We start from the raw sequence: 26,306 nt of genomic DNA, 5'->3' as shown, positions 1-26,306 counted from the left end.
GCAGTTACTCGTCCACTGCAGGCCAGGGTGTCCTTTTTATGACAACATGGGACATTTGCCAGTCCACAGTGATGTCAGAGGTCAGTGTCTGTACTGTACAAAGGGTCAGAGCAGATGGAAGTGTGAGAAATGCAAGATCTTCCTCTGTCTCAAGGCAAGCAATTATGCTTTGCAGCTTACCACAAGAAGGACACCAGATGGTGTATGAATCCTGACACAGTGGTCATCATGTATATATTTCACGACAACTTTCTTTGCCTATTTAGTGTTTGTGGCCAATTAAGCAAATGAGAAATGTGAAAATTTATTTTGAAATTGCCGATAAATATTCCCCAAAAAGATTCCACATGACTCTATACCCAAAACGAATGTTGTCACATTTTGGCCAGTGATGCCGTTTGGCACAGGTTTATAAAAACTACAATTTTAGCTTTTTTTTATAAAAAATTATTGACACGTTCTTTTGTTATTTGTATCTCTAATAACCAGGAAATGCAAGGGAAGTAAATTCAATGACTATTTCTTAGTCCAGCCATTAAAGGGTTAATGTTGATGATTGTGAGTCGGTTCTAATTTAAAAAAATGCACTTTACACATCCTTTTTGATGATATTTTGCTTTTCCTTAAAACAAGGCTTAGTTTTTCCTGAATGCATAGTAATATCGTTATTGTTACTGAGATGTCTGGCTATCGACATATGAAATTTTGTCCTTGTCTGGCAATAAAAAGCCAACTTAAAAAACAAACAAAAAATACTTACTTTACCAAACAATAAGTAGAGCCCAATGCATTGGAATGTTTTTATTTTGAAGTTGTTCATGGTATAACAGACGACTTGACTTGTCTTGCAGAATGTGTGTGGGCCGTTTTTTTTTTTTTTCGCCGTCATAAATGTTTGTGACTAATGTCAACAACATAACTTTAGTCCTGAAATCATGTTCAATCGCCAATTTAGGGCGCTCAAAAATGACTTTTCCTGTTGCCAGCACGTAGGGCTGCAGCGAGAGCCACCGGATTACTTTCAAAGACAGTTTAAAGGGATACTCGACTCATTGAGCCATTTTTAGCAGTAAAAAGTTAATATTTTGTCAAGAATGAATTTCATAACTTCATTATTTTTCTTGTACAGTTATTACCTTTAAAAACTATTTTTTCCACTTGCTGTCGACTGAAGATGACATCACCTGTGCTGAGGAAATAGGTAACAACCAATCATGGCTTACCTGTTTCCTGGGTTTGGTCAGCAAATTGAGCCATAATTGGTCGTTGCCTACTTCCTCAGCACAGGTGATGTCATCTTCAGTCAACAGCAAGTGGCAAAGGTATTATTTGTACATGAAAAACAATGCAGTTAACACAATAATTATAGACAGAATGTTTTCTTCTTACTGTTCAAAATGGCTCAATGAGTCTAGTATCCCTTTAATTGACGTTAACGACTTTGATGCTGACAGCCAGCCACAGTTGCCGTTCCTAGTGATCATTTTAACAAACCAGCCTTACTCAAACTTGAAAAATTGCAACTGTGGTTCTGACCTCACTTTGTCTCATAGACTAAAATACCCAAACTTTAAAACAACCATCGCTGCATACAAACTGCTGTACATGGAGTAAAAATCAGCCATGGCATAAAGACAGGGAGAACAAAATTATGGAGGACCAAAAGTGCCAAAATTAAATAAATGAATACACCATTAAATAATTTAATAAATGTGTCAATAATTAATTACATGTTTCATTTATTAATTAAATATGGAATTAAATTAATTAATGTGTTATTAAATGTGTCATTGATTAATGAAATTGCCTATGATTATTTGTAAATATATATATATATATATATATATATATATATATATATATATATATAATTATTTGTCTATTTAATTAATTATTTCATGGTCACTGTGTTGCGGTGTTTCATGAATTATTTTTTTCTGTCAAACTCACCCATCAGAGGTGGGCAGGTCTAACCTGATTGGTCACCTTGCTCACCAAGTCAGGCTAAATCCATTTCAGAATAATGAATTGATGCAGAGTGAGTAGCTTTTAAACACAATTCGATAGGCTGTGTGGCGTTATCCACCTGAATAGGTGCGTTACTATTAGACTCAGATTTACCTTCTCATGAGGTGCTTTTTGAGACGTGTGGATAAAAGTCACTTTTTTCGTGTTTCCTGTAGTCATGTGACCCCGCCCGGCAAAAGGAAGAAAAAGAAGGTGGAAGTACAGGGCCACTCGCTTTTGTGTCTTAATTGCTTCCTGAGGGGACAACAAGTCTTATTGAGCCAAGCTGCCGCGGCTCCATACATGCATACTATTTATTCTCGTGACGTTCATGAGGAGCCGTTAGCGTGACGTGACCGCCTACAAGAACTGCGAGATCTCGCGAGAGTCGAGGCAGGACATTATGAGAACTACGCCTCAGAAGCAAATCACTCTTCAATGGAAACACCTACAAGTCAAAACTGTACTTTATATAAATAGTAGTGCTGTCAGGCGATATTTAAAAAAAATATCTAAATAATTACAGGATTTTTTATTATTTAATCATTCATTAAAATTCAATCAATCATTAAAATTAATATATTTTAATCTCATATTATAATTCTCGAAACCCAGGACTTCTCTGAATGTGGGGAGGTCCTGAGGTCCATTTCAGTGAATGAGCAGGACTCAAGGCTGGTGATTCATCCCCATGATGTCCAATCTGCTTTTAGGTCTGTCTGCACAAAAAAGGCCTCAGGACCGGATGGGATATCTGCCCTTCTGCTAAAATCCTGTGCAGAGGAGCTCACAGCGGCATGGCAGCCCATCTTCCAGAGATCTGTGGACTCACACTCCATTCCCAGTCTCTGGAAAAAATCAGTAATCACCCCGGTTCCTAAAAAACAATGTCCTGTGGTCAATAATGACTTAAGGCCTGTGGCTCTAACTTCCACTGTCATGAAGTGTTTCGAGAGGCTGATGGTGACTCTGCTCAGGGGGGAGGTGGATGCACACTTAGACTCCCTTCAGTTTGCCTACAAGCAGGGTCGCGCCACTGACGATGCTATCAACAGCATCACACATCTGGTCAGCAAACACCTAGACGGCCCTAAAGCTTATGCACGTGTGTTGTTCGTTGACTTTAGCTCAGTGTTCAACACAATGCAGCCGCACCTGCTTTTGGGTAAACTGAAGGAGATGAATGTGAACCCGTACATCTCGAGGTGGTATCACTCCTTCCTGACACAGCGCACACAGCAAGTCAAGGTCAACAGCTCCCTCTCGGAACCCAGATTGATAAGCACAGGCGCCCCACAGGGCTGCGTCAGCTCTCCGGTCCTCTTCACATTGTACACAAATGATTGTGTGACATCACACCCAGAAAACTTTATCATTAAGTTCTCTGATGACACAGCTATCGTCAGCTTGCTGCAGGCCGGCGGTAGCCCACTGGACTATTTCTCAGAAATAGAGAAATTTGTCCAGTGGTGTGACCAGAATCATCTTGTGCTCAATGTGGGGAAGACAGAGGAGGTGATATTTGATCCAAAAACTGTTGGTGACCACAGGCCAGTCGTCATTAAAAGCAATCACGTCAGCCAGGTGGGTTCATACAGGTATCTGGGGGTCCACATTGACAACACACTCAGCTGGAGGGTACATGTTGGAAGTCTCTGCTCCAAACTCCAACAGCGTCTCTATTTCCTACGCAGATTTAGGGTCTATGGAGTGGAGCTGAGGATTATGCTGTTGTTCTACCGGGCTGCATTGGAAAGTATCATCAGATATGGCATTGCGGCCTGGTATGGCAACCTGACTGTGCAGTCAAGGTCACAGATTGCCGGTCTGGTGCGGACTGCCATGAAGATCATGGGGGTCAGGAATCATCCTTCCCTACAGATGCTTTATAAACGGTCCGTCACTAGACTGGCACAGAAAATTGTTACTGACCCGACTCACATTCTGCATCATGAGCTCCAGCTACTGCCTTCCGGCAGGAGATTCAGGGCCCCCAGAACCAGGCTGAACCACTACAAGAACTCATTCCTGCCGACATCCATCAAACTGCTTAACAACCGACATTAACCCAGTGCAATAAGATATATGGTGCAATGTTGTGTGTGTGGAATATCGGAATATATGCAGCCGTGCTGTACATACTCATGTGTGTATATATATATATATATATATATATATATATATATAGTAATGTGTGTATATGGGTGTATGCAGTCCTCATGTATGTACTTCTCTACACATGTATACTTCTGGGAAGTCTTCTACTTATTGCTGCACTTCTTATTTAATTTTATCTCTTTCTATTCTGTTGTTTTTTTCTTTACTGTAAACTGCAGCTGGACGGAGTCCAGGAAAAAGTTCCCCACGGGGAAAATAAAAGTATATTGTATCATATCGTATCGTATATCTGATAAAGGTCCCCAAATAAATAATTTGAATTCTAAATAGTAGAAATATCGCTTTTATTTTTATATTGGTTTTGCACAATAACAAGTCTCGTTCACTCTATATCAGCAAAAAAAAATCAATCACCGTAGCCGCTATGTTTCTAACCTCTAAGCAGTCGATTAGACAAGATTTGAGTGACTCAGCCCTGCCCACTAACTTTGACGGGTGAGTTTGACGGATAAAATAAATTCATGAAACGATGCAACACAGGAACATGAAATAAATAAATACAGAAATATTTTTTTATTTTGACTTTATTTAATTAATTAATGGTGTATTAATTTATTTAATTTTTGCACTTTTGGTCCTCCATACAAAATAACACCAATAAATAAATAAATATCAAAAGTTAGTAAGTAAATAAAATTAATAAATCAATGACACAATAATCAGATAAGTAAATAAGTAAATAAAAATGAATATCAATAAATTAATAACACAAATTGTAGCAGGGACTACTGAAACAAATGAAAAGCCAAAGATTAAAGATGGGTTTAAAGACGGGTTTTAAATGTGGATGGAGAGCAAGGTTGCCTAATATTTTACGTAAATTTATCCGAAATTATATGGGGAGAGATTTGTCTCACAAAGAGAAGAAAATCATGAACTGCTAAGCATGGTTTGAATTTAAGTTAAAAAAGCCGCCGAGTGGACTACAGGACATAAGCACTATACCAGTTTAATACATATCAGAGATGAATAATGAAGGGGACAACCGGACACCTGACACTACTCGCTATTGGGAATTTCATGAGTTTCCAAAATGCTCAGTCCATTTACCGGCCAGTGGCCGATTGCTGATAAATATTAATCAGCACATGTCGCCGTGCACACTCCCTTCCCAAGGCAACTAACAGATGCCTTGTTCAATCGTTCAATCGAGGTATTCTGACTGCATTTATAAGAACAAGTATTCGGGTTACAAAAGGGATAACCCAGGGGTATCTTCGGGTTTTTAAACCCCCCAAAAAGAGCACATTTGGGTTTTTGCTAATATTTACATGGCCTTTCAAAACCCTTGTATTCGTAATATTCGGGTTTTGAAAGGGTTATTTGTAAACGTAGTTTACAAATGTGTTGACTTGTACAGATATGAGAACTCAGGCCTTATTTTTATGATTGCTCTTAACTAAATAGAAAATGTTTATTTATGTTTATTCTCGTTTAACTTTTGCTGTAGGATCAGAAGGACCGAACCTATTCCACAGTAAGGGCCAAATCCACATCAGCAACTGTGAACAATCTGAAGCCCAGTACAGCCTATATTTTCCAGATAAGAGCCTTCACACAGACAGGATATGGAACTTTTGGCCCCAGATTAGAGATAACGACAAAGGAAGAGCCAGCTGGTAAGGTTTACCATTGCACACTTTTTTACTGTTGAGTGTGCATAATATGCCATCAAATATGTGCTTTATTTTCAGATTTTCCACTTTAGAGTCATGCTCAACCTTATTCTCTCCAATAACCGTAGTAGCAGCCTAGGGAAATTATTTGATTTAAACCGGAGCAATAAGAAATTGCTACAATTTTTGCTGACATAATGTCACTGTGGAAAAGATGATGCAAAATGAAAAGCAGTTGTGTTGTGACCATAACTCCAATTTAATCTAATCACTCACATAAGAATGAGAGCCACTGCATGTTTTTGTTCATTTCATTAAGAAATATGGGATTTGCCTGCCATGGATTAAAACAGCTAAAATATGCAACATCTTATTAGTAATTTTATAGTTTCCATTCGTAAATCTAAGCTGATTAAATGTTAGTACATTTTTATTACCATAAAGATGTTTTCATTCTTCCTTTAAACAGTGACACTTATATGCATTTCATAATTTTCATGGCTAAGGCAACATAACAAACTGAAAACATTGGAGACAACATATTACCTCACATATATAGGCCCAGTTCCCCGTTCGGAGATCAAATAAAACTAACACTAGACTAATCTGGTTTAACTTAATCCACACTAATCAAATCGCTTTCTGAGTTGATATTTAACATGAGATTTACTAGCACCAGTGGTGTCAAAGTCCTGTCCTCGAGGGCCTGAGTCCTGCATGTTTTAGAGATTTCTCATGTTCATTACAGCTGATTCATATTTAAGATCATCAGCAAACTCTGCAGGAGCCTGATAATTATCCTGATCAATGAATCAGGTGTGTTGGAGTAAAGAAACCTCGAAAACATGCAGGACTCAGGCCCTCGAGGACCGAATCTTGACACATGTGATGTAAAGGAAAATAAGCAATGTCTCCTGCCAACTGCTGCTATCGACGATGAATGTGTGTGTAGTCCCTAGAGGCACTCAAAGTGCAATGCCTCTGTTCCATTCTTGCCCAGATTTAAACAGGTAATGCGCAAAATAAGCTATTTCATTCATTTTAATGATGAAATTATTGACATTATTGGATTTAAAAAAAAATCAATGTAAAGTATGGACCAGATACATTATTATCTTTTTGTCTTTTTTCTTTCTTTTTTTAGGCTTCATATGCAGGGGAGAGGACAGGGGGGCTTTGCATCTTTTGCTTACCCTGACCACACGTCCCTGATTGGTGGTTGGGATATCAAATATTAAATATTCAATTAGATATTATACTGAATAAAAAAAACAATGCACATAAAAAAAAAAACTTACCCAGAAGTGATATTTTATAACCCTTAAATATGTAAATAATACAGTATAAAGACTCTAAATATGAAATAACCATTGAAATTTATATCATGACTATACAGCCAGTGATGCCAACTTGGCGACTTTCTTGCTAAATTTGTCTCTTTTTTTTTTACGTCAAAGGCAACTAGCGACAAGTCTAATTACTTTTTTAACTCTCTGCCTTTCCCACAATGTTATTCCTCTGTCCTGCAGTGTCCATTACAATTACATGAAAATTGCCAATTATACAAATTAGGCAATCATTTCATTTAGCGACTTTTAGGACAGCCAATTGATGCTTTCCTTACCGGGGAGTTGACAACACTGTTTACAGGGACAGTGCCGATTTTGGCTGGGCCGCCACCCATAAAGACTTTATGTCAGACCCTGTCCTAGCCGTGGACCTGCTCCACATTTTGCTTTGACACGAAGAAGCTCTTCAACAATGTCCCTTGGGTGACTCAGATATGGGCTGTCCGGTTCCTGTACGCACAGTAAAATTATCAGAATTAACCTGATCTTTGATTGTTCGCTTAAATACTTTTATATTTGCTGTTTTTGTGCTCAGGCCAGTGTAAAGATGTATTGCTGACATTTTGTGGCATTGGTAAGTAATTATGACCCTTTATAGGGTCACATTCTCAATTCACGGCAGGGCTCGGTCTCAATTGTCTGCGAATAGCAGGGGAACACTGGTTAAGTTACACTGCCACCATTATTTATGGTCATGAGTTGTGAGTCATGGCCAAAACAACAAGATCACAAATACAAGCAGCTTGAAGGTATTTTTCTCTGCAGGTTTTCAAGGCGCTCGCTTAGAGATAGGGTAAGAAGCTCAGTCCTATGGGAGTGGCTAAGAATAGAGCCACTCCTCCGTAATGAGAGGAGGCAGATGAGGTGCCCGTGGCTAGAATGCCTCCTGGATTCTTCCCTGGTGAGTTGTTTTGGGCACAAGGCCCAGGAGAAGACCCAGAGACTATGATTTGCGGCTGGACTGGTGGGAATATTTCAGTATCCCACCAGAAGGGCTTGAATGAAATGACTCGGGAGGAGGAAATCTGGGCTTCCTTGGTTGAAGATGCTGCCCCAGCGACCCAACCCGAGATAAGCTAATGGAAATGGATGGATGGGTGGATGGTACTCCAGACTCTCTGGGTCCCACAAAATGATTTAATTTACAAAAAAAAAGTACATATACTACTTATGTGTACCTGTGCTGCAACATTACACACCATCATGTTAATGACTCCCTCATGTCTTGCACACAGCCAGAGGTGCTCACAACTTCTCTTTGTGTTTTCTCTTGCTAGCACAATGACTACCAGTACATATTTCAATCCATCAACCAGGCAGCATCCTTAGCAGAGAAGCCCTTTTTTTTCTGGAGAGCTCAGTATTGTTCATTCGGTAATTTTACCGATTTGACATGTCATCATCATTGCTCTCTTTTTTTTTTTGTATGTGGGTGAGTATGTGTTTGTGCGTGCGTGCGTGCGAGTGTGTGTGTATTCATTAGTTCACCTAAAACCTATTAAAAAATCCCATACCGTTCACCTAAACCGAACACTTCCAGCCAGAGTCGTGAGGCTGTCAGGAGACCCGAGGAAGGACCAAAGAAAAGAAAGGAAAGTGAAATCCAGCACCGACCAGACACCACCCACCAGGCCACCAACCAGTGTCCTTCACCAACCCCAGAGACATCTAAATTCCAACAAATCAGGGAGACCTCCAGAAAAGAAAAGAAAAAAAAAAAAAGCAGAGAAGCCCAAGACTTTCCTCTCCCCATCCACTTCGTCCGGCTCAGTCAGGAGACATAAATCTCCATGAAGCTCCAGGGCCTCCACCTGGTGTGACAAGCTCAGGACTAAATTATTATTATTGTTGTTATTGTATTGTTAATTAACCATAAATATATATTTGTATGTATATCTGCTAGCGGCATTTAGTGAAAATTAAATGCTCTTTCCTTGGATGACAAAAGGTATATTTTAATAAATCTGTGTAGGCCTACCCACCACAGGTTGAGAGTAAGTCACATTTGTGCAAGTCTCAAGCAGGTCTCAAGTCGTAGCCTTCAAGTTTCAAACGAGGCCCAAGTTAAAGTACAAAAAAGAATCAGGCAAGTCAAGCTGCGTCACCACAACATTTCAGTTGAGTCTACTTTATTCAGGAGTTGACAGTCGCGTCGTATAATGTGAATCAGCACAACATACTGGAGTGATAAAATATTTTTTCACTGATCAATACAAAAAATTACATTCATATATACAGTGCTGCTCAAAAGTTTGTGAAACCTGCAGGCATGGTCAGATTTTTTTGTATAATATGTTAAAATAACCTTAATAAATGTTTAGTCATTTCCAAATCTACAATGTTGACATTGAAAATAATGGACTTGAACAAAAAGAATGATAATATTGCCATTCATTCTCGAACAAAAGATGTTGATTTAAGAAAAACTCAGATTTTATGGATGCAAAAGTATGTGAACCTCTCACTTAATCGGACATTGCACCTAATTTGCAATGAGAACTTCATCCAAACACTTTCTTTAGGGATTTATCAGCCTTTCACATCTACTTTGGGAAATTTTTGCCACTCTTTCTTGCAAAATTCAGCCAGTTGAGAGAGGTTGGATGGGCATCTAGCATAAACTGCCCGCTTCAGGTCCCGCCACAGTATTTTTGAAATAATTTAAGTCAGGATTTTGACTGGGCACATCCAGAACATGAATCGTGTTGTTCTTCAGCCATTCCTTGGTTGTATTGCTGGAATGCTATTGTTATGTTGCATAATCCATTGTCTACCAGGCTGTAACTTCACAAAGGACGGCTTCAGGTTATGATCCAGGGTTTCACAATATTTCTCTGAATTCATGATTCCCTGGACTATTTGGAGTTGTCCAGGTCCTGAGGATGAAAAGCCAGCCCAGAAATTAACATTCTCACCACCCTGCTTCACTCTGGAGTGAAGGTTCTTTTGCTGGTACGCAGTGTTGACACCAAATTTTGGACTCATCTGGCCACAGAAGGGACTTCCAAAAAGCTTCAGTGTTGTCCAGGTGCTCGCTGGCAAAGTTGAAATGGGCAGCTTTGATCTTTTTTGTGAGCAGAGGCCTCTACCTAGCAAGCCTTCCATGAAAGCCTTGTCGATTGACTTTTCTTCTGATTGTCGAAGCATGCACGTGTCCCAGATGCAGCAAAAGAGGTCTGCAAATCTCTTGATGTGATGTTCAAGTTGGCTTTTTACTTGAATTATCATTTTTCTTGTGGTTCTTGCTGATATTTTAGAAGGTCGTCCACTTCTAGGCAGGATTGTAGTAATTTTCAGAATTCATATAAAATGTAATGGTTCAGATTGAACAACAAAATCAGGTTGAAACAATTGGAAAGTCCAAATTGCTCAAGAGGGTCACAAACTTTTAAGCAGCACTGTGTATATATATATATATATATATATATATATATATATATATATATATATATATATATATATATATATATATATATATATATATATATATACAGTATATATATATATATATATATATACAGTATATATATGAAATGAACACACAAAGAACATTTGCATCGCCTAAATAGTTCATAAAATTTTTAGAGTATGAAATAAATACATATACTATTTAGAAGAATGCATGTTCTTGTATAGCGTGCTTGAGTGTTTACAGCTACTGATGTATACGGTACAAACGTACAACTTTGTTACTGTGATGATAAATAATGACGTTATACAGTGTAATCATTGCGCTCCTAAATAAGAGCTCATGTAAAATAAGTAAAAAAAATGCTCTGCATTGATTGACATATTTGTACCAATCAGTTTTGGGCAAGGTACTTCCAAAACGTAATATATCTCATATTACTAGTTACCAGAGATGGTAAGTAGCAAAGTACAAACACTTTGTTACTGTACTTGATTAGGTTTTTTTTCAGTACTTTGTACTTTCCTGAGTATTTATTTTTTAGACTACTTATTACTTTTATCCGTTACATTTTAACATGAGTATCTGTACTTTTTACCTGACACATTTTCAAAAAAAGGTCCTTACTTTTGTTTTTAAATGCATAAAACGATTAAAATACTTGACCTCAATGCCTCCTGGCTCTGCCAATCATATGTAGTGTCACACACGGTCCCCTACATCCCAGCTTGTGATTGGCTCTACAACACGCTACGTCAATAAACATAAAAAATAAAATAAAAAAATAAAAGTTTTTGCACAAAATTTCTTGGTAAGAAAAAAGACTACTTGTGTCCATCAAAACTGTTTGCGAACATCTTTGCTATCTCAAATCAGCGGCGAAGAATAATGGCAACAGCACAAAGTGTTAGCGGAGAGCAGTATTGTGATCTCCGTATGGTGTGTGCGCCAGTAAGTGAAGAGAAAACAACACAAGGCAAGGAGTGTGCGTGGAGCAGTTACACGGTAGCTTACAGTGATCGAACTTCTTATTCTGAAACTGAAGTGTCGTAGCAAATTGTTTGCTGCTGAAATGCAAATAAAGCCCCCGTTGAATAAGCAACACGGCGCCTGGTTTCTTTACATGATAAATACATTTATTTTACATGACCTAGACGAGAGCTGCATTATCAGCAGCAACCCAAATCAATTGAGGTTGATAAAGTTCACAAAAGTAAAGCTTCATCTCCAGATTATTACGTCCAACAATGTGCAGAAAAGTACTGTGTCTGTGTGACAACAACGACAACATTGATTATCATAGAATAACAAACGCGATGACATGACACTGCACTGTGTGCTTACTGCGCCTGTGGTTATTCTCATTTATCAACCTCATTTATTTCTCAATCATTACTGTAGTAATATGTGTTGAAAATGTGGAATGGACTGCAGCTAATGGTGAATCTGAGTGATATTAAACATTGTTTTTTATTTTGATTTAAAAAAAAAAGTATTATCATTTTTTTTTTTTTATGTTTTTATTATTTTCAGCGTTTCGGTTTTCGGCCAAGCGTTTCTCATTTTCGGTTATCGGTTTCGGCCAAAAATGTTCATTTTGGTATATCCCTACTTGCAAGCCTTCGCCACTCAGTGAGATACGGGCCTTAGATAACGATTGTGAAATCCAGTTGGTTGACATTTGATAGATTACATTAATTTTGTAATCTATTGCGTGTTCAAATAAATCATAAATGAAGTCGAGGAAGAAGTTCTTGCAAGATTTTATTTTAGAAGCTTCTAAAATACACAAAATTAGGCTCACTCGAGAAAATGTTCTTCAGAGTTCCAAGTGTGTGTGTAATAGTGAATGTCCAGCATCTTTATAGTAAAGGTTCTACATTGTGTGGCTTGTCCACGCCCTCCTCTGAATCCTAGCAGAGTTTGTGATATAAAACAGAAACAAGTTTCTGTCAGAGTTACTTACAAACTTTGGAGAATTAATGTTGACAGGCTTAATCCTTGGAGATTTAGAATTTACTATCTGATGACCTGATGACCAGAAACTCTGACAGTATTTTAAACATACCTTCACATTATATCAACAGAAAACCTTTTAACATTCCTTTCTCACGGAAAGAGAGAGAAGACAGAGTTCAAACAAAGTTTAAAGAAATCATTATCACACCCTTATACATCTAATAATTGAAATAACATAGCAATATCTATATCTACACATGTATAACTAAATTCAAAACAGTTAGAATATAAATTGAAACAGTTAAATGTCAACACGCTCCTCTGCCAATCAAGTCATATACAGTACATTCAGTATATAGATATTGTCATTTAAAAGAATACTTAAAATTATTTAACATTTTATATGTAGGCCTACCTGTGGATGAAATAGTGAGGTGTCGTCACACACACACACACACGCACGCACGCACGCACACACACGCACGCACACACACACACACACACACACACTACACTGCTCTTTACAACATGTGCTTCACATTGATTGTCGGTCTGTACAGTTCCGCACTTTTAAGGTCCTCTTTCCATAAGTAAGTTAATTGATTATGGAAATGTATTAACAGTTTCATAATCTTTCCACCCTTAAAAGTGATTCAGGTGACATACCCAAAACAAAACAAAAAACAAAAAAATCACAAGCCATGAAGATGATCATGCTCAAATTGTAGTTATTCACATAACTTCAATAGTTAAAGGTGCATTGTGCTGTTTAAAAATGTAATATTAAAGCTTTTTCTACATCATGCGTGCTCCACCAATGCCCAGATGAGTACAAAGAGCCCTGACTGTTTTACTGTGATTGCACCTATCAGCTTTTATCTTCCCTTTATAGTAGAGTGTGCGGACCCTCAAACTCCACAGTTCCTTTTGGGAGGGGAGGGGCGAAGTTTTTCTTACTTAATTTGAAGCCATGTCTTTGTTTGTCAAACGTGGCTGTCACTTTAAGATCGTGCACGTACTCGCACGTGCACCATCAACGAGCCTTGACACAGATGTTGCAGTTACGCTTTGGGCCAGAGGTGGCAGTCGCAAGTAAAAAAGTGACAAACTGCACAAAGATCCTTTAACTCACGATTAATAGCAAATTTGATATCTGTTCTAAATGTACAATAAAATGTACAATACATTTTTTTCTTATATTTCATACTCTTGTTAAAAAATGTTAAACTAATAGAAATATGACTGCATCTTATAGTCATTGATACAGTAATTTCATCATAATTCTTAAAATTGAGTTAAAATTAAACAGATGTACTGTACTGTTAAAAAACGAGTGTGATATTTGTGTTGAGGCCCTTTTTCTGCCACTAGATGGCATAATTGCATTTGTAAGTCGTTGGTGACAGCTCAGTGCATTTTTCTTTTCGTATTAACTCTTTTACTGCCAAGGACGTTAAATGACGTTTAGTAAAAACCTACGGAGGGCCGCCAAGGACGTTAAAAGACGTTCTCCAATTTGTTTTTTTGGGAAACGGGTGGAGGAAAGCCTTGGCCAGCTGTGGTGAAAGTTTCAAGCAGATCTAGTTAGCCTAATGACTATTTTTGGCCCCTAGATGGCAGCGATGACTCTCTTTTGACAAGATTGGGTAGGCGTCAGTAGAAGACGTGAGGCGGAGCTAGAGGGGACAATGGCTGGGGATGGGAAGCGAAAATGGCGACCGGTTGCAAGCAGCTCACGCTTGAGCATTTTTTTCAAAGACGAAAAGCATCGACCAGTGCTAAAGAGCACATTGATGACGACGATGATCATCATCGATGATGATAATGGTGACTCCGAGGTTGGAAGCGTTGACGCGGCAGTAGAAGACGTGAGGCGGAGCTAGATGGCTGAGGAAGCGAACAATGGCGACCGGTTGCAAGCAGCACATCGACCAATGCTAAAGAGCACAGTGATGACGACGATGATGATGATGATGGTGGCTCCGAGGTTGACGCCGAAGTTGGAAGCGTTGATGCCGAACTTGGAAGCGTTGACGCGGCGGCTATGACCATGTCATAAAGGCTCACCGGCTAGCGATGCTAACACCGGAAAACGCGGAGCACAACCGAGCACTTCTGCACAGGCGGACGTTCAATCGGACGATGAAGAGTACCCCGAGTCCAATACATATTCATCGGAGGAGTGGGTACAGTCTGCTACTTGATATTCCCCGGAAAAAAAGGCCGGCGAGAAAGTGTAACGTCTGCACGCGAAAGGGGCAATCGCAGTGAAACGAATCTGTTGTGCAAATCCTGCTCCGTCTCCTTGCACACAGGGGAGTGTTACAAAAAGAAAAACTGTATTTGAAACATCCACATAATTGTAAATAGTACCACAGTTGCACACATTTGTAAATAGTTTGCGAAATTGTTTTGTCAAATTGTTACACTGTTGAATGGAAATAAACGTATTTTGCTATGAAAAAACACTTTTTCATTGTTGGTGGTAGTGTTTTACAGAAGTAAAGCACTATTTAGGTGTTTGTGGCATCATTCATGGACAAAAAGAAGTGTACAATTCACTAGAGTGCATGAAATAACATCGTTTCACAAAAAGCTTGTTTTCTCCATTTTTTGTTTCAAAACAGAGCATTTCGGTGAAATGCTCTGTTTTTTGATGATAGTATGTGTGTTTCCATAGTCCAAACACAACATTTTCTGTGGAACTTGAAAGATCAGTCAAAATGCTTAAATCGGCTGGCACTGGCGGCATCCCTTTTCTGAAAACGTCTGGCAGTCAAAGAGTTAAGAGCTATCTAATCTTTAACTTGTGTAGGTAACTTGTGGAATTCTGCACATTATTAACTCTTTTACTGCCAAAAACGTTAAATGACGTTTAGTAAAAACCCACGGAGGAGCGCCGAAGACTTTAAAAGACGTTCACCAAGTTTGTTTTTTGTTTTTTTGGAAACGGGTGGAGGAAAGCCTTGGCCAGCTGTGCTGAAAGTATCAAGCAGGTCTAGTTAGTATAATGAAATTGTTTTGTCAAATTGTTACACTGTTGAATGTAAATAAACGTATTTTGCTATCAAAAAACACTTTTTCATTGTTGGTGGTAGTGTTTTACAGAAGTAAAGCATTGTTTAGGTGTTTGTGGCATCATTCATGGGAAAAAAAGGTGTCAAATTCTCTAGAGTGCATGAAATAATATCGTTTCACAAAAAGCTTTATTTCTCCGTTTTTTGTTCAAAACAGAGCATTTGGGTGAAACTAACCATTTTCTATTGTTGATTACTGAAAAACGGAATAAGGTAGAAACAAACTTTTTTTTCTGATGAAAGATGAGAGTTCAATCTTTCATTTGGTAGTATGTGTGTTTCCATAGTCCAAACACAAAATTTTCTGTGGACCTTGAAAGATCAGTCAAAATGCTTAAACCGGCTGGCACTGACGGCATCCCTTTTCTGAAAACGTCTGGCAGTCAAAGAGTTAAAATGGTAAAATAAAACTTGACCCCAGTCTCTACAAATATATGCATTATTATTAAATTTATTGCAGCTAAATTTTGACGTGGACGTATCTGCTGCGTTGCGACTGGAATTCCCCCAGTACAGACTTTCCAAGTAAGAGGCGGTCATTTATCGCATGTTAAAAAAAAAAGTGGCGTTAAAGGAACTTTAAATTAACTCAAAATTAACACACACATTTTAACACCCCTAATATTAACACTAGAGTAGTGGGGGAGAAACAACATACAAGTCAAGTCAGTGTAAGTGCATTTTTAAACAAATAATCACCCCAATGCAAGGCAATGTAAGGCATTCTTTTATGAAATCAACTATTTGCCAATGGCACCAGCTCAGGCCTGAGCCTGGCCAGAGCTGGATGGGAACTAACCCTGCCTTTGAACTGACCAGAAAAAAGGAGACCTGTGGATAACAATTAAAAAATGTAATCTTCCAGTGGTTTGTGGTGTCGGGGGATTGCTGTGTTTGTGTGTGGGCAGGTTTTGGGTATGTATGGAGAGAGTAAGGATTGAATATAAATCCCAATGCTGTTCACTGTGCCCAATCATGTCTTATTGACTGTAGTCTTTGAGTAACTCTGAGCATTTCTATTTTTCTGCATGTTTGTCTATGTATGTTTATTTGTGTGCGTGTCCCTCTCATCAGCTGCAATTGTCTCCAGCGAGCAGAACCCTGTCATCATCATAGCCGTGGTAGCAGTGGCAGGAACCATAATCCTGGTGTTCATGGTGTTTGGCTTTATCATCGGGAGAAGGTACGCTCTCTCGGGCCCCATTGACTCACCACTTTTGTGAGTCTGATTGCCAATTAGTTTTTCTGTCATTCACAAGCCTCTTAGTCACTCGCAAACACGTGCACTCGTCCTGTCATAGCATGTTGTGCTAATGGATTGTGATCTTGTTCCCTGAGTTCCAGCATAATTATCTGTGTTGCATGATGCACTTTTTCAAGGTGATGTCTTAAGAATCTGTCACACTATAAACAGGTTTAGTGTCAAAGATTGCATGGTATATGCAGCAAATCAGGAACAAAATGACTCATACACACCACAAGTTAAGAGACACATTCTTTGCTGTGGTAGATAAATTTTAGGCACGGTGTATAAAAAAATTATATAGAAAATGTTATTTGCATCTGATTCCCTGGAAAAAAATGTCAAAGCCACTTAAGTATCAAAACAACATATCATATACCTCATCATATTTTTGACCAGTTCATATCATCATCACTGTGAGTTCATTTAGGACTTGTTTCCTGGACTATTGAGCCAAAAAGTGGTAACTATAATAATAATAATAATAATGATAATAATAAATTAGTAGTTTAAAAAAATACTGTATTTTAGTTAGTTTAGATAGCACTCCTAAACATCTCAGGTCTCATATGTTCCTTTGCAATAGAAAAAGAAAAAACAAATGCAGCAAATGCAGCAGCCCCATGGACAATGAAGCAGGTGCAACCACTTCATTATGGTTACATATTATACAAAAACTGTGACTGTTTGTCACCAAAATTGATCTGCAATATTAGAATGAAACTCGCAATATTTTGAATTATATTAACAATGTTGGCCGCAAGCGTTGCCTCCATGTGCATATGAAAAAGGCAACGCTAACGACCTTAATATAATCCAAAGTATTGCAACGCTTGTTCTATCAGACAATGATTAAAATACTTTACAGTTCTTCTCCAAATGTGAGGATAGTACTGAGGAAGACAAGCTAAAAAAATATGTGTTGAAAATAGTGCAGTACAATACAAAGTCTGCAATACTGACTAATATGGGTGAAAACTGCACTGTTGCACAATCTGACCATTAAGACAGATGTATCTGGCCATCCTGCTTATCTTTGTGCTGAAAATGTGGGACAGGACACTTGAAAAACTGCCCTGGGGGAGGCCAGTACCAATTGCCACAGTGCACTGAAATGACCCAGATGCAGAGTTAAATGGAGTTTTGTCCCAGAAAATATGGCGAGACTCTGTCTGGCGACTGGCTCCAAGTCAACCCTAAGATCATTCAAAAACTCCAAAATTGCATTTCTGAATAGACAACATGTCTCAATCTGTCATTTTAAGGGAAAACTATGTTGATTTTAAATTCCATGGTGTCAACAAATCTCAAAAAAGTTGGGAAAAGGCCATTTTCACCGCTGTGAGGCATCCCCATTCTTACAACAGTCTCCAAACGTCTAGGGATCGAGGAGACAAGTTTCTCAAGTTTAGAAATAGGAATGCTGTCCCATTCTTGTCTAACACGCGTCTTTCTAACTGTTCAACTGTCTTGGGCTTTCTTTGTTTCACCGTCCCATTTATGATGCGCCAAATGTGCTCTATAAGTGAAAGAAGTGGACTGCATGCTGGCCATTTCAATACACGGATCCTATTCCTACGCAGCCATGATGTTGTAATTGGTCCTGCATGTGGTCTGGCATTATCGTGTTAAGAAATGCAAGATCTTCTCTGAAAGTGATGATGCCTGGTTGGGAGCATAAGTTATTCTGGAATCTGAATATACCTTTTTGCATTGACGATGCCTTTCCAGATGTAGAAGCTGCCCATGCCACACACACTCATGCAACCCTATACGATCACATATGCAGACTTATTAACTGAGTGCTGATAACAACTTGGGTTGTCCTTGTCCTCTTTAGTCAGTATGATATAGCGCCCCCGTTTTCCACTAAGAACTTCGAATCGTGATTTGTCTGACCACAAAACAGGTTTCCACTTTGCCACACTCCATTTTAAATAACCCCTGGCCCAGACAAACGACTGCGCTTCTTGGTCTGCTTTAGAAATGACTTCTTTGTACTGTAGAGTTTCATCTGGCAACGGCGGCTGGCACGGTGGATGGTGTTCACCCACAATGTTTTCAGGAAGTATTGAGCCCTTTCTGTGATTTCCCTTACAGTAAGAATTCCTGTTTGCGGTGCAGTGCCGTTTAGGGGCCCGAAGATCATTGGCATCCAGTATGATTTTTCGGCCTTAAGCCTTACACACAGAAATTGTTCCAGATTTTTTGAATCTTTGGATGATGTTATGCACTGTAGATGATGATTACTTCAACCTTTTTGGAATTTTTCGCTGGTAAACACTTTTCTGATATTTCTCCACTATCTTTCTGCGCAACATTGGAGGAATTGGTGATTCTCTACCCATTTTCACTTCTGAGAGACACTCCCACTCCGAGAAGCTCTTTTTATACTTCAGTCAAGTTGCCAATGGCCCTCATTAGTGGTAACTGGTCTTCCAGCTGTTTTTTTCATAAGTGCAATTGACTTTTCCAGCCTCTTATTGCTACTCGTTCCAACTTTTTTTTCGTTTTGTTGACACCATGGAATTTAAAATCAACATATTTTTCCCTTAAAATAGTACATTTTCTCAGTTTAAACTTTTGACCTGTCATCTATGTTCTATTCTGAACAAAATATTGAAATTTGGCATTTTCACATAATTGCATTCAGTTTGTATTCACAATTTGTATAGTGTCCCAACTTTTTGGGAATTGGGTTTGTACATTATGGGGTTTATCCTGGGTTATACCTTACTATTTCGCGAGAAATAAAATGAACAAAAATACCTAAATACTTGGCTGCTTGTTGAGAACACATCACTAATCAAACCATAATATTTAAGTAAGTTTTTTACAGTGTAGAGACTCCCGCCTACTGTGAAACTCTTAGCAGCAATTTAAGGCTTTCATCTGTGATGATCGGAGCGCAATGAAGCTAGATGCTATTGCTAAAATTCTATCACGTCAATGAACAGCAAGTTATTACATATCTTGTTACCAACAAACACACACACATACAGGTTTGTTTTACTATCTTTGTGGGGCCAGCTCATTGACATAATGCATTTCCTAGCCCCTTCCCTTAACCCCAACCATCAAAAATGATTGCCTACCCCTAACCCAATTTAAACCTATACTCTAAAACCAAGTCTTAACCCTCAAAAATAGGTCTACACTTGTGGGGCCCAGCAAAATGGCCCCACATGGACAGGTTGGCCCCACAACTCTGTGAAATCCTGGAATGTGTTCCCCACAATGTAACAACAACAAGACCACACACACACGTCAACTGCCGTTATACGATGCGCAGTCCAGCTCAGCAACGTTGCTGGCATAAGGACGTTAAGGTGCATTGTGCAGTTCAAAAATGTAATAATAGTAAAGCCTTTTCTACATCATGTATGCTCCACCAATGCTTAGATGAGTACAAAGAACCCTGACTTCTTTTACTCCAACTGTGCCTATCAGCTTGTATCTTCCCTTCAGTGTGGAGTGATTGGGGCAAACACTCCACAGTTTTTTTGTTGTAGGGGATGGTTCGAGTGCAGAAGTGGCAAATCCTGGTCCAGAAAGTAAACACCCTGCCACAGTTTGACTTTAGTCCCTTGTGCTAGCTAGCTAGCTCCCTAGCAGTTAAACGAGCACCCGGGGAGATAGCTAGGGAGCTCGCTAGCTACCAGCTGTGGCTAAAGCAAAACTGTGGCAGGGTTTTTACTTTCTGGACCTGGATTTGCCACCTCTGATAGAGTGGTGCAGGGTGACGTCATGCTCATCCCTGCGGATATTTTGTCATAATGTAAGTGACTGGTAGAAGGTTGGTGGACCCAAATGCGGGGAAACACAGCAGGGAGACAGGAATGAAGTGCAAGAAAAGGAACTTTAATAACACATAGTGGGAAAGGTGAGCAGACAACATGACTGGTCGCCAGGACGAGAGTAGACTGGTAGCCATGACTGGATAATAATAAACAAAAACCCAACCCCTACAAAACCAAAACATGACACATTTAGTGTTAGTGTACGACACAATTGGGATGGACACTGAAAAAAAACCCAGCCCAAACTTAAGCTCAGACTCCAAGAAAACTGAAAAAAAATTAAGAGTTTATTCGACCGTGCCATGCACGAGCTTGACATAGAGGTTGCAGTTACACTTTTGGCTAGAGGTGGCAGTCGCGAGTAAAAAAAATTACAAACTCCTCAAAGCACCTTTAATACTCGTCATATACTGTATGTTATTGTGTTACCAGTAGGTTCTGTGTAAAATAGTGACATCCAGGTTGGAATGGGATAAGCATTGACTGTGAATAATAAGATGTATTTTCGCTTGAATTACATTTCGATTGAATGACTTACCCAAATGTTGCTCAAACGACCCCAATGATGAACACAAACCTTGGATCTTCGTTTCCCTTGCCCGGACGCGGGTCACCGGGGGCCCCCTCTGGAGCTAGGCCTGGAGGTGGGGCTCGAAGGCGAGCGTCTGGTGGCCGGGCCTATACCCATGGGGACCGGCCGGGCACAGCCCGAAAAGGCAACGTGGGTCCCCCTTCCCATGGGCTCACCACCGCTGGAAGGGGCCAAAGGGGTCGGGTGCGCAGTGAGTTGGGTGGCAGCCAAAGGCGGGGGCCTTGGCGGTCTGACCCCCGGCTACTGAAGCTAGCTCTGGGGACATGGAATGTCACCTCTCTGACAGGGAACGAGCTCGAGCTGGTGTGCGAGGCTGAGAAGTTCCGACTAGATATAGTCGGACTCACCTCCACACACGGCTTGGGTTCTAGTACCAATCCTCTCGAGAGGGGCTGGACCCTCTTCCACTCTGGAGTTGCCCACGGTAAGAGGCGCAGAGCAGGTGTGGGCATACTCATTGCCCCCCAGCTAGCCGCCTGTACGTTGGGGTTTACCCCGGTGAATGAGAGGGTAGCCTCCCTCTGCCTTCGGGTGGGGGGACGGGTCATGACTGTTGTTTGTGCTTAGGCACCGAACAGCAGCTCAGAGTACCCACCCTTTCTGGAGTCCTTGGAGGGTGTGCTGGAGAGCGCACCCCCTGGGGACTCCCTCGTTCTACTGGGGGACTTCAACGCTCACGTGGGTAATGACAGAGAGACCTGGAGGGGCGTGATTGGGAGGAATGGCCCCCTCGATCGAAACCCGAGTGGTGTTTTGTTATTGGACTTCTGTGCTCGCCACGGACTGTCCATAACGAACACCATGTTCAAGCACAAGAGTGTCCATATGTGCACCTGGCACCAGGACACCCTAGGCCGTAGTTCGATGATCGACTTTGTAGTTGTGTCATCGGACTTGCGGCCGTATGTGTTGGACACTCGGGTTAAGAGAGGGGCGGAGCTGTCAACTGATCACCACCTGGTGGTATGTTGGCTCCGATGGCGGGGTAAGATGCCGGTCCGACCAGGCAGGCCCAAACGTACTGTGAGGGTCTGCTGGGAACGTCTGGCAGAACCCCCTGTCAGAAAGAGTTTCAACGCCCATCTCCGGCAGAGCTTTTCCATTGTCCCGGGGGAGGCGGGGGACATTGAGTCCGAGTGGACCATGTTCCGCGCTTCAATTGTTGAGGCGGCCGATCGGAGCTGTGGCTGTAAGGTGGTTGGTGCCTGTCGTGGCGGCAATCCTCGAACCCGCTGGTGGACACCAGCGGTAAGGGATGCCGTCGAGCTGAAGAAGGAGTCCTATCGGGCCTTTTTGGCCTGTGGGACTCCGGAGGCTGCTGACGGGTACCGGCTGGCCAAGCGGAATGCGGCTTTGGCGGTCGCTGAGGCAAAAACTCGGACATGGGAGGAGTTCGGTGAGGCCATGGAAAACGATTTCCGGACGGCTTCGAGGAAATTCTGGTCCACCATCCGGCGTCTCAGGAGAGGAAAGCAGTGCACCGTTAACACTGTGTATAGTGGAGACGGGGTGCTGTTGACCTCGACTCGGGACGTCGTGAACCGGTGGGGAGAGTACTTCGAAGACCTCCTCAATTCCACCAACACGCCTTCCTTTGAGGAAGCAGGGTCTGGGGACTCTGAGGTAGGCTCCCCTATCTCTGGGGTCGAAGTCGCCGAGGTGGTTGGAAAGCTTCTTGGTGGCAGGGCCTCGGGGCTGGATGAGATCCGCCCGGAGTTCCTAAAGGCTCTGGATGTGGGGCTGTCGTGGTTGACACGTCTCTGCAGCATCGCGTGGACATCGGGGACGGTGCCTCTGGATTGGCAGACCGGGGTGGTGGTTCCCCTTTTTAAGAAGGGGGAACGGAGGGTGTGTTCCAACTTTAGAGGGATCACACTCCTCAGCCTCCCAGGTAAGGTCTATTCAGGGGTGCTGGAGAGGAGGGTCCGTCGGGAGGTCGAATCTCGGATCCAGGAGGAGCAGTGTGGTTTTCGTCCCGGCCGTGGAACAGTGGACCAGCTCTACACCCTCAGCAGGGTCCTCGAGGGTGCGTGGGAATTCGCCCAACCAGTCCACATGTGCTTTGTGGACTTGGAGAAGGCGTTTGACCGTGTCCCTCGGGGAGTTCTGTGGGGGGTGTATGGGTTACCGAGCCCCCTGATACGGGCTATTCGGTCCCTGTACGACCGATGTCAGAGTCTGGTTGGTCCGCATTGCCGGCAGTAAGTCGAATTTGTTTCCTGTGAGGGTTGGACTCTGCCAAGGTTGCCCTTTGTCACCGATTCTGTTCATAACTTTTATGGACAGAATTTCGAGGCGTAGCCGAGGCGTTGAGGGGGTCCGGTTTGGTGGCCTCAGCATTGCATCTCTGCTTTTTGCAGATGATGTGGTGCTGTTGGCTTCTTCAAGCCGTGACCTCCAGCTCTCACTGGAGCGGTTCGCAGCCGAGTGTGAAGCGGTTGGGATGAGGATCAGCACCTCCAAATCCGAGACCATGGTCCTCAGTCGGAAAAGGGTGGAGTGCCCTCTCCGGGTCGGGGAGGAGGTCCTGCCCCAAGTGGAGGAGTTCAAGTATCTTGGGGTCTTGTTCACGAGTGAGAGTAGGTTAGAGCGGGAGATCGACAGGTGGATCGGTGCAGCGTCTGCAGTGATGCGGACGCTGTATCGGTCCGTTGTGGTGAAGAAGGAGCTGAGCCGAAAGGCAAAGCTCTCGATTTACCGGTCGATCTACGTTCCTGCCCTCACCTATGATCACGAGCTGTGGGTCATGACCGAAAGAACAAGATCCCGGATACAAGCGGCCGAAATGAGTTTCCTCCGCAGGGTAGCCGGGCTCTCCCTTAGAGATAGGGTGAGAAGCTCGGTCATCCGAGAGGGACTCAGCGTCGAGTCGCTGCTCCTCCACGTTGAGAGGAACCAGGTGAGGTGGCTCGGGCATCTGGTTCGGATGCCTCCTGGACGCCCCCCTGGGGAGGTGTTCCGGGCATGTCCTACCGGCAGGAGGCCCCGGGGATGACCCAGGACACGCTGGAGAGACTATGTCTCTCGGCTGTCCTGGGAACGCCTTGGGGTCCCGTCGGATGAGCTGGCTGAAGTGGCTGGGGAGAGGGAAGTCTGGGCTTCCCTGCTAAAGCTGCTGCCCCCGCGACCCGACCCCGGATAAGCGGAAGAAGACGGACGGACGGACTTACCCAAATGATTCATGTTACGTTATTTTTTAGGGATATTACTCTCGAAAAACATTTGGGTAAAAAATAATCCAACTATGGGTAAAAAATGGACCGATCCTTACTTGGGTCTATTTGACCCAACTTTGAGTCAAGAAATGCGTCTTTTAGTGTAATACAACTCATGAATATCGGTCAGATTCTTTACTTGGGTCAAAAAATTGGGTCATTTCGTGTAAAACAACCCTGAAAGTTGGGTCAAATTGACCCATAAAATGGATCCATTTTTGATCCATAATTGGGTTACTTTTGACCCAACTGTTTTTAGAGTGTAGGTTTAAATTTCTGTGTAGTAAATAAATGGACGGATATTTTTTTTTTCAAAGGTAAGAACAGTTAGCCAATTAATTAGTTAAACTTTAGAAATTTGTACTGGCATCCCAGTCGGGCCAGCATCAATGAACTTCAGATGATACAGTCAGGTGCTAGCCCCGGTCCATCTGCCACTGTTTATGTCGAACCCTGCATGATTAGACACTTTTGTCAAATACAGTCGGCCATCATCATGATCATCATGAATGATCAGTTGCTGCATTGACATTCATGCATTTAAATGTGTTTATTTATTCTTTGCAATAATCTGATTGTGCCCCGCCCCCCCCTTCTTATGCCGCTGCAGGCACTGCGGGTACAGTAAAGCGGCTCAAGAAGGAGACGAGGAGCTTTACTTTCAGTGTGAGTACATATACAGTGCTTGTTCATAAAAAGTGATGATGTGCCTAGGAGGGCACCCATGAATAAGAAACAAAAATTAAAAGCCAGACAATTTAAAGAGCAAGAGTGAGTCTGGACACGTTGCTTTGTTGTAAGTGCTGCTTCCAGGCAAATTCTATCAGTAAGAGTTTTTTTTAAACACTGATACACTGCCCCCTAATGATGCCCTTGGAGACACCACTTCAGACAGCTTCCCAAATTAAAACAGGAATGATACACTCAGGTGGCAAACTGCTGATTTGAAAAAGAAAGGGCTACTATAGTGCTGCGGGTCCTGATCTGTTACTGCTAAATACACTCTCTTTTAAAAGTATTGTATCAATGAGGCCATTTTTGCTTCACACTGAAAACATGACAACATACTGTAAATGGAAGACAATGAAGCCCTAACTTGTCTTTAATGCTGATTGGTGTATTGTAACTTTTACGCAGCATAACCCATGTATCGGCCAGTCCTTTGGCTTGCTTCTCCCAGACCAACCAACACATGGTGCTGAGCACCGTCTAACATCATATGAATGTCTAACCAAAATCAATGCTTCACTATACATATGACGCATACTGTGTATAGCCATCATAATGTGCATACTTTTGTCATTAACTGTGTGTTTTGTGCTAGACTCAAAGTGGTCTTTGACATGTAGTGAGAGCATTGGCGACATCCACAAAGTACATAGCAACAACTGGATGTCATGTGGTCTGGTCATGTGTTTTCTTCTTCCATGTCAGTGATGTGTATCACCCCAAAGTCTCTTCTTCTCCATCTCCAGGACTTCTTTGTACAAGTAATGCATACGCTGCTCTCATATCTGATAAGACACTGAACTGGATTTCAAACCCCCACCCCTTGTGGTTGGGGATTAGTCTTCTCAAATCCGATTTCATGTGATTTTTGATGTGCAGACTTCCTAAAGTCAAGACAGCTTTGAGATTTATTTATATCAGGGATATTACATATTAATAAACATTTAAGTAAATATGCCAAGAGGCTATTTTACCTTAGAGTAACAACGGACCAACAATTACACAAACATACACAAAACCATTTACAAAGCACAATGCCAGCAGGGGGCAGCAAGCGCAATCTTATTCTTAGTGTTGACAGTTTTCATTATCTTACCCATTTCTTTACTTGGGACTTAAATGTAATATGTGT

At 41.5% G+C, this 26,306-nt stretch overlaps 1 protein-coding gene across 12 annotated transcripts in view; it reads left to right on the top strand.

Annotated features, from left to right (window-relative positions):
• epha7 (eph receptor A7) overlaps nucleotides 1-26,306 on the top strand; it is a 148,537-nt gene that overhangs the window by 48,783 nt on the left and 73,448 nt on the right. For 7 of the 12 annotated variants that reach the window (XR_013289320.1, XR_013289321.1, XM_077551869.1 and 4 more), the window contains 3 exons: nucleotides 5,636-5,804; nucleotides 16,670-16,778; nucleotides 25,056-25,111. Coding sequence is in view for 7 of the 12 variants with exons in the window: in XM_077551869.1 (XP_077407995.1) it covers nucleotides 5,636-5,804; nucleotides 16,670-16,778; nucleotides 25,056-25,111 (334 nt within the window). In the remaining 5 variants the exon portion in view is untranslated. Of the gene's footprint in view, nucleotides 1-5,635; nucleotides 5,805-6,945; nucleotides 7,720-16,669; nucleotides 16,779-25,055; nucleotides 25,112-26,306 lie in introns of those variants that run through there. The other 5 variants (XR_013289324.1, XR_013289323.1, XR_013289322.1 and 2 more) reach the window with 4 other exon arrangements.

The sequence above is a fragment of the Vanacampus margaritifer genome, chromosome 19, assembly GCF_051991255.1.
Source record: "Vanacampus margaritifer isolate UIUO_Vmar chromosome 19, RoL_Vmar_1.0, whole genome shotgun sequence".
Lineage (NCBI taxonomy): Eukaryota > Metazoa > Chordata > Actinopteri > Syngnathiformes > Syngnathidae > Vanacampus > Vanacampus margaritifer.
The sequence above is the reverse complement of the archived record's forward strand: the minus strand, read 5'-3'. Positions and strand labels throughout refer to the sequence as shown.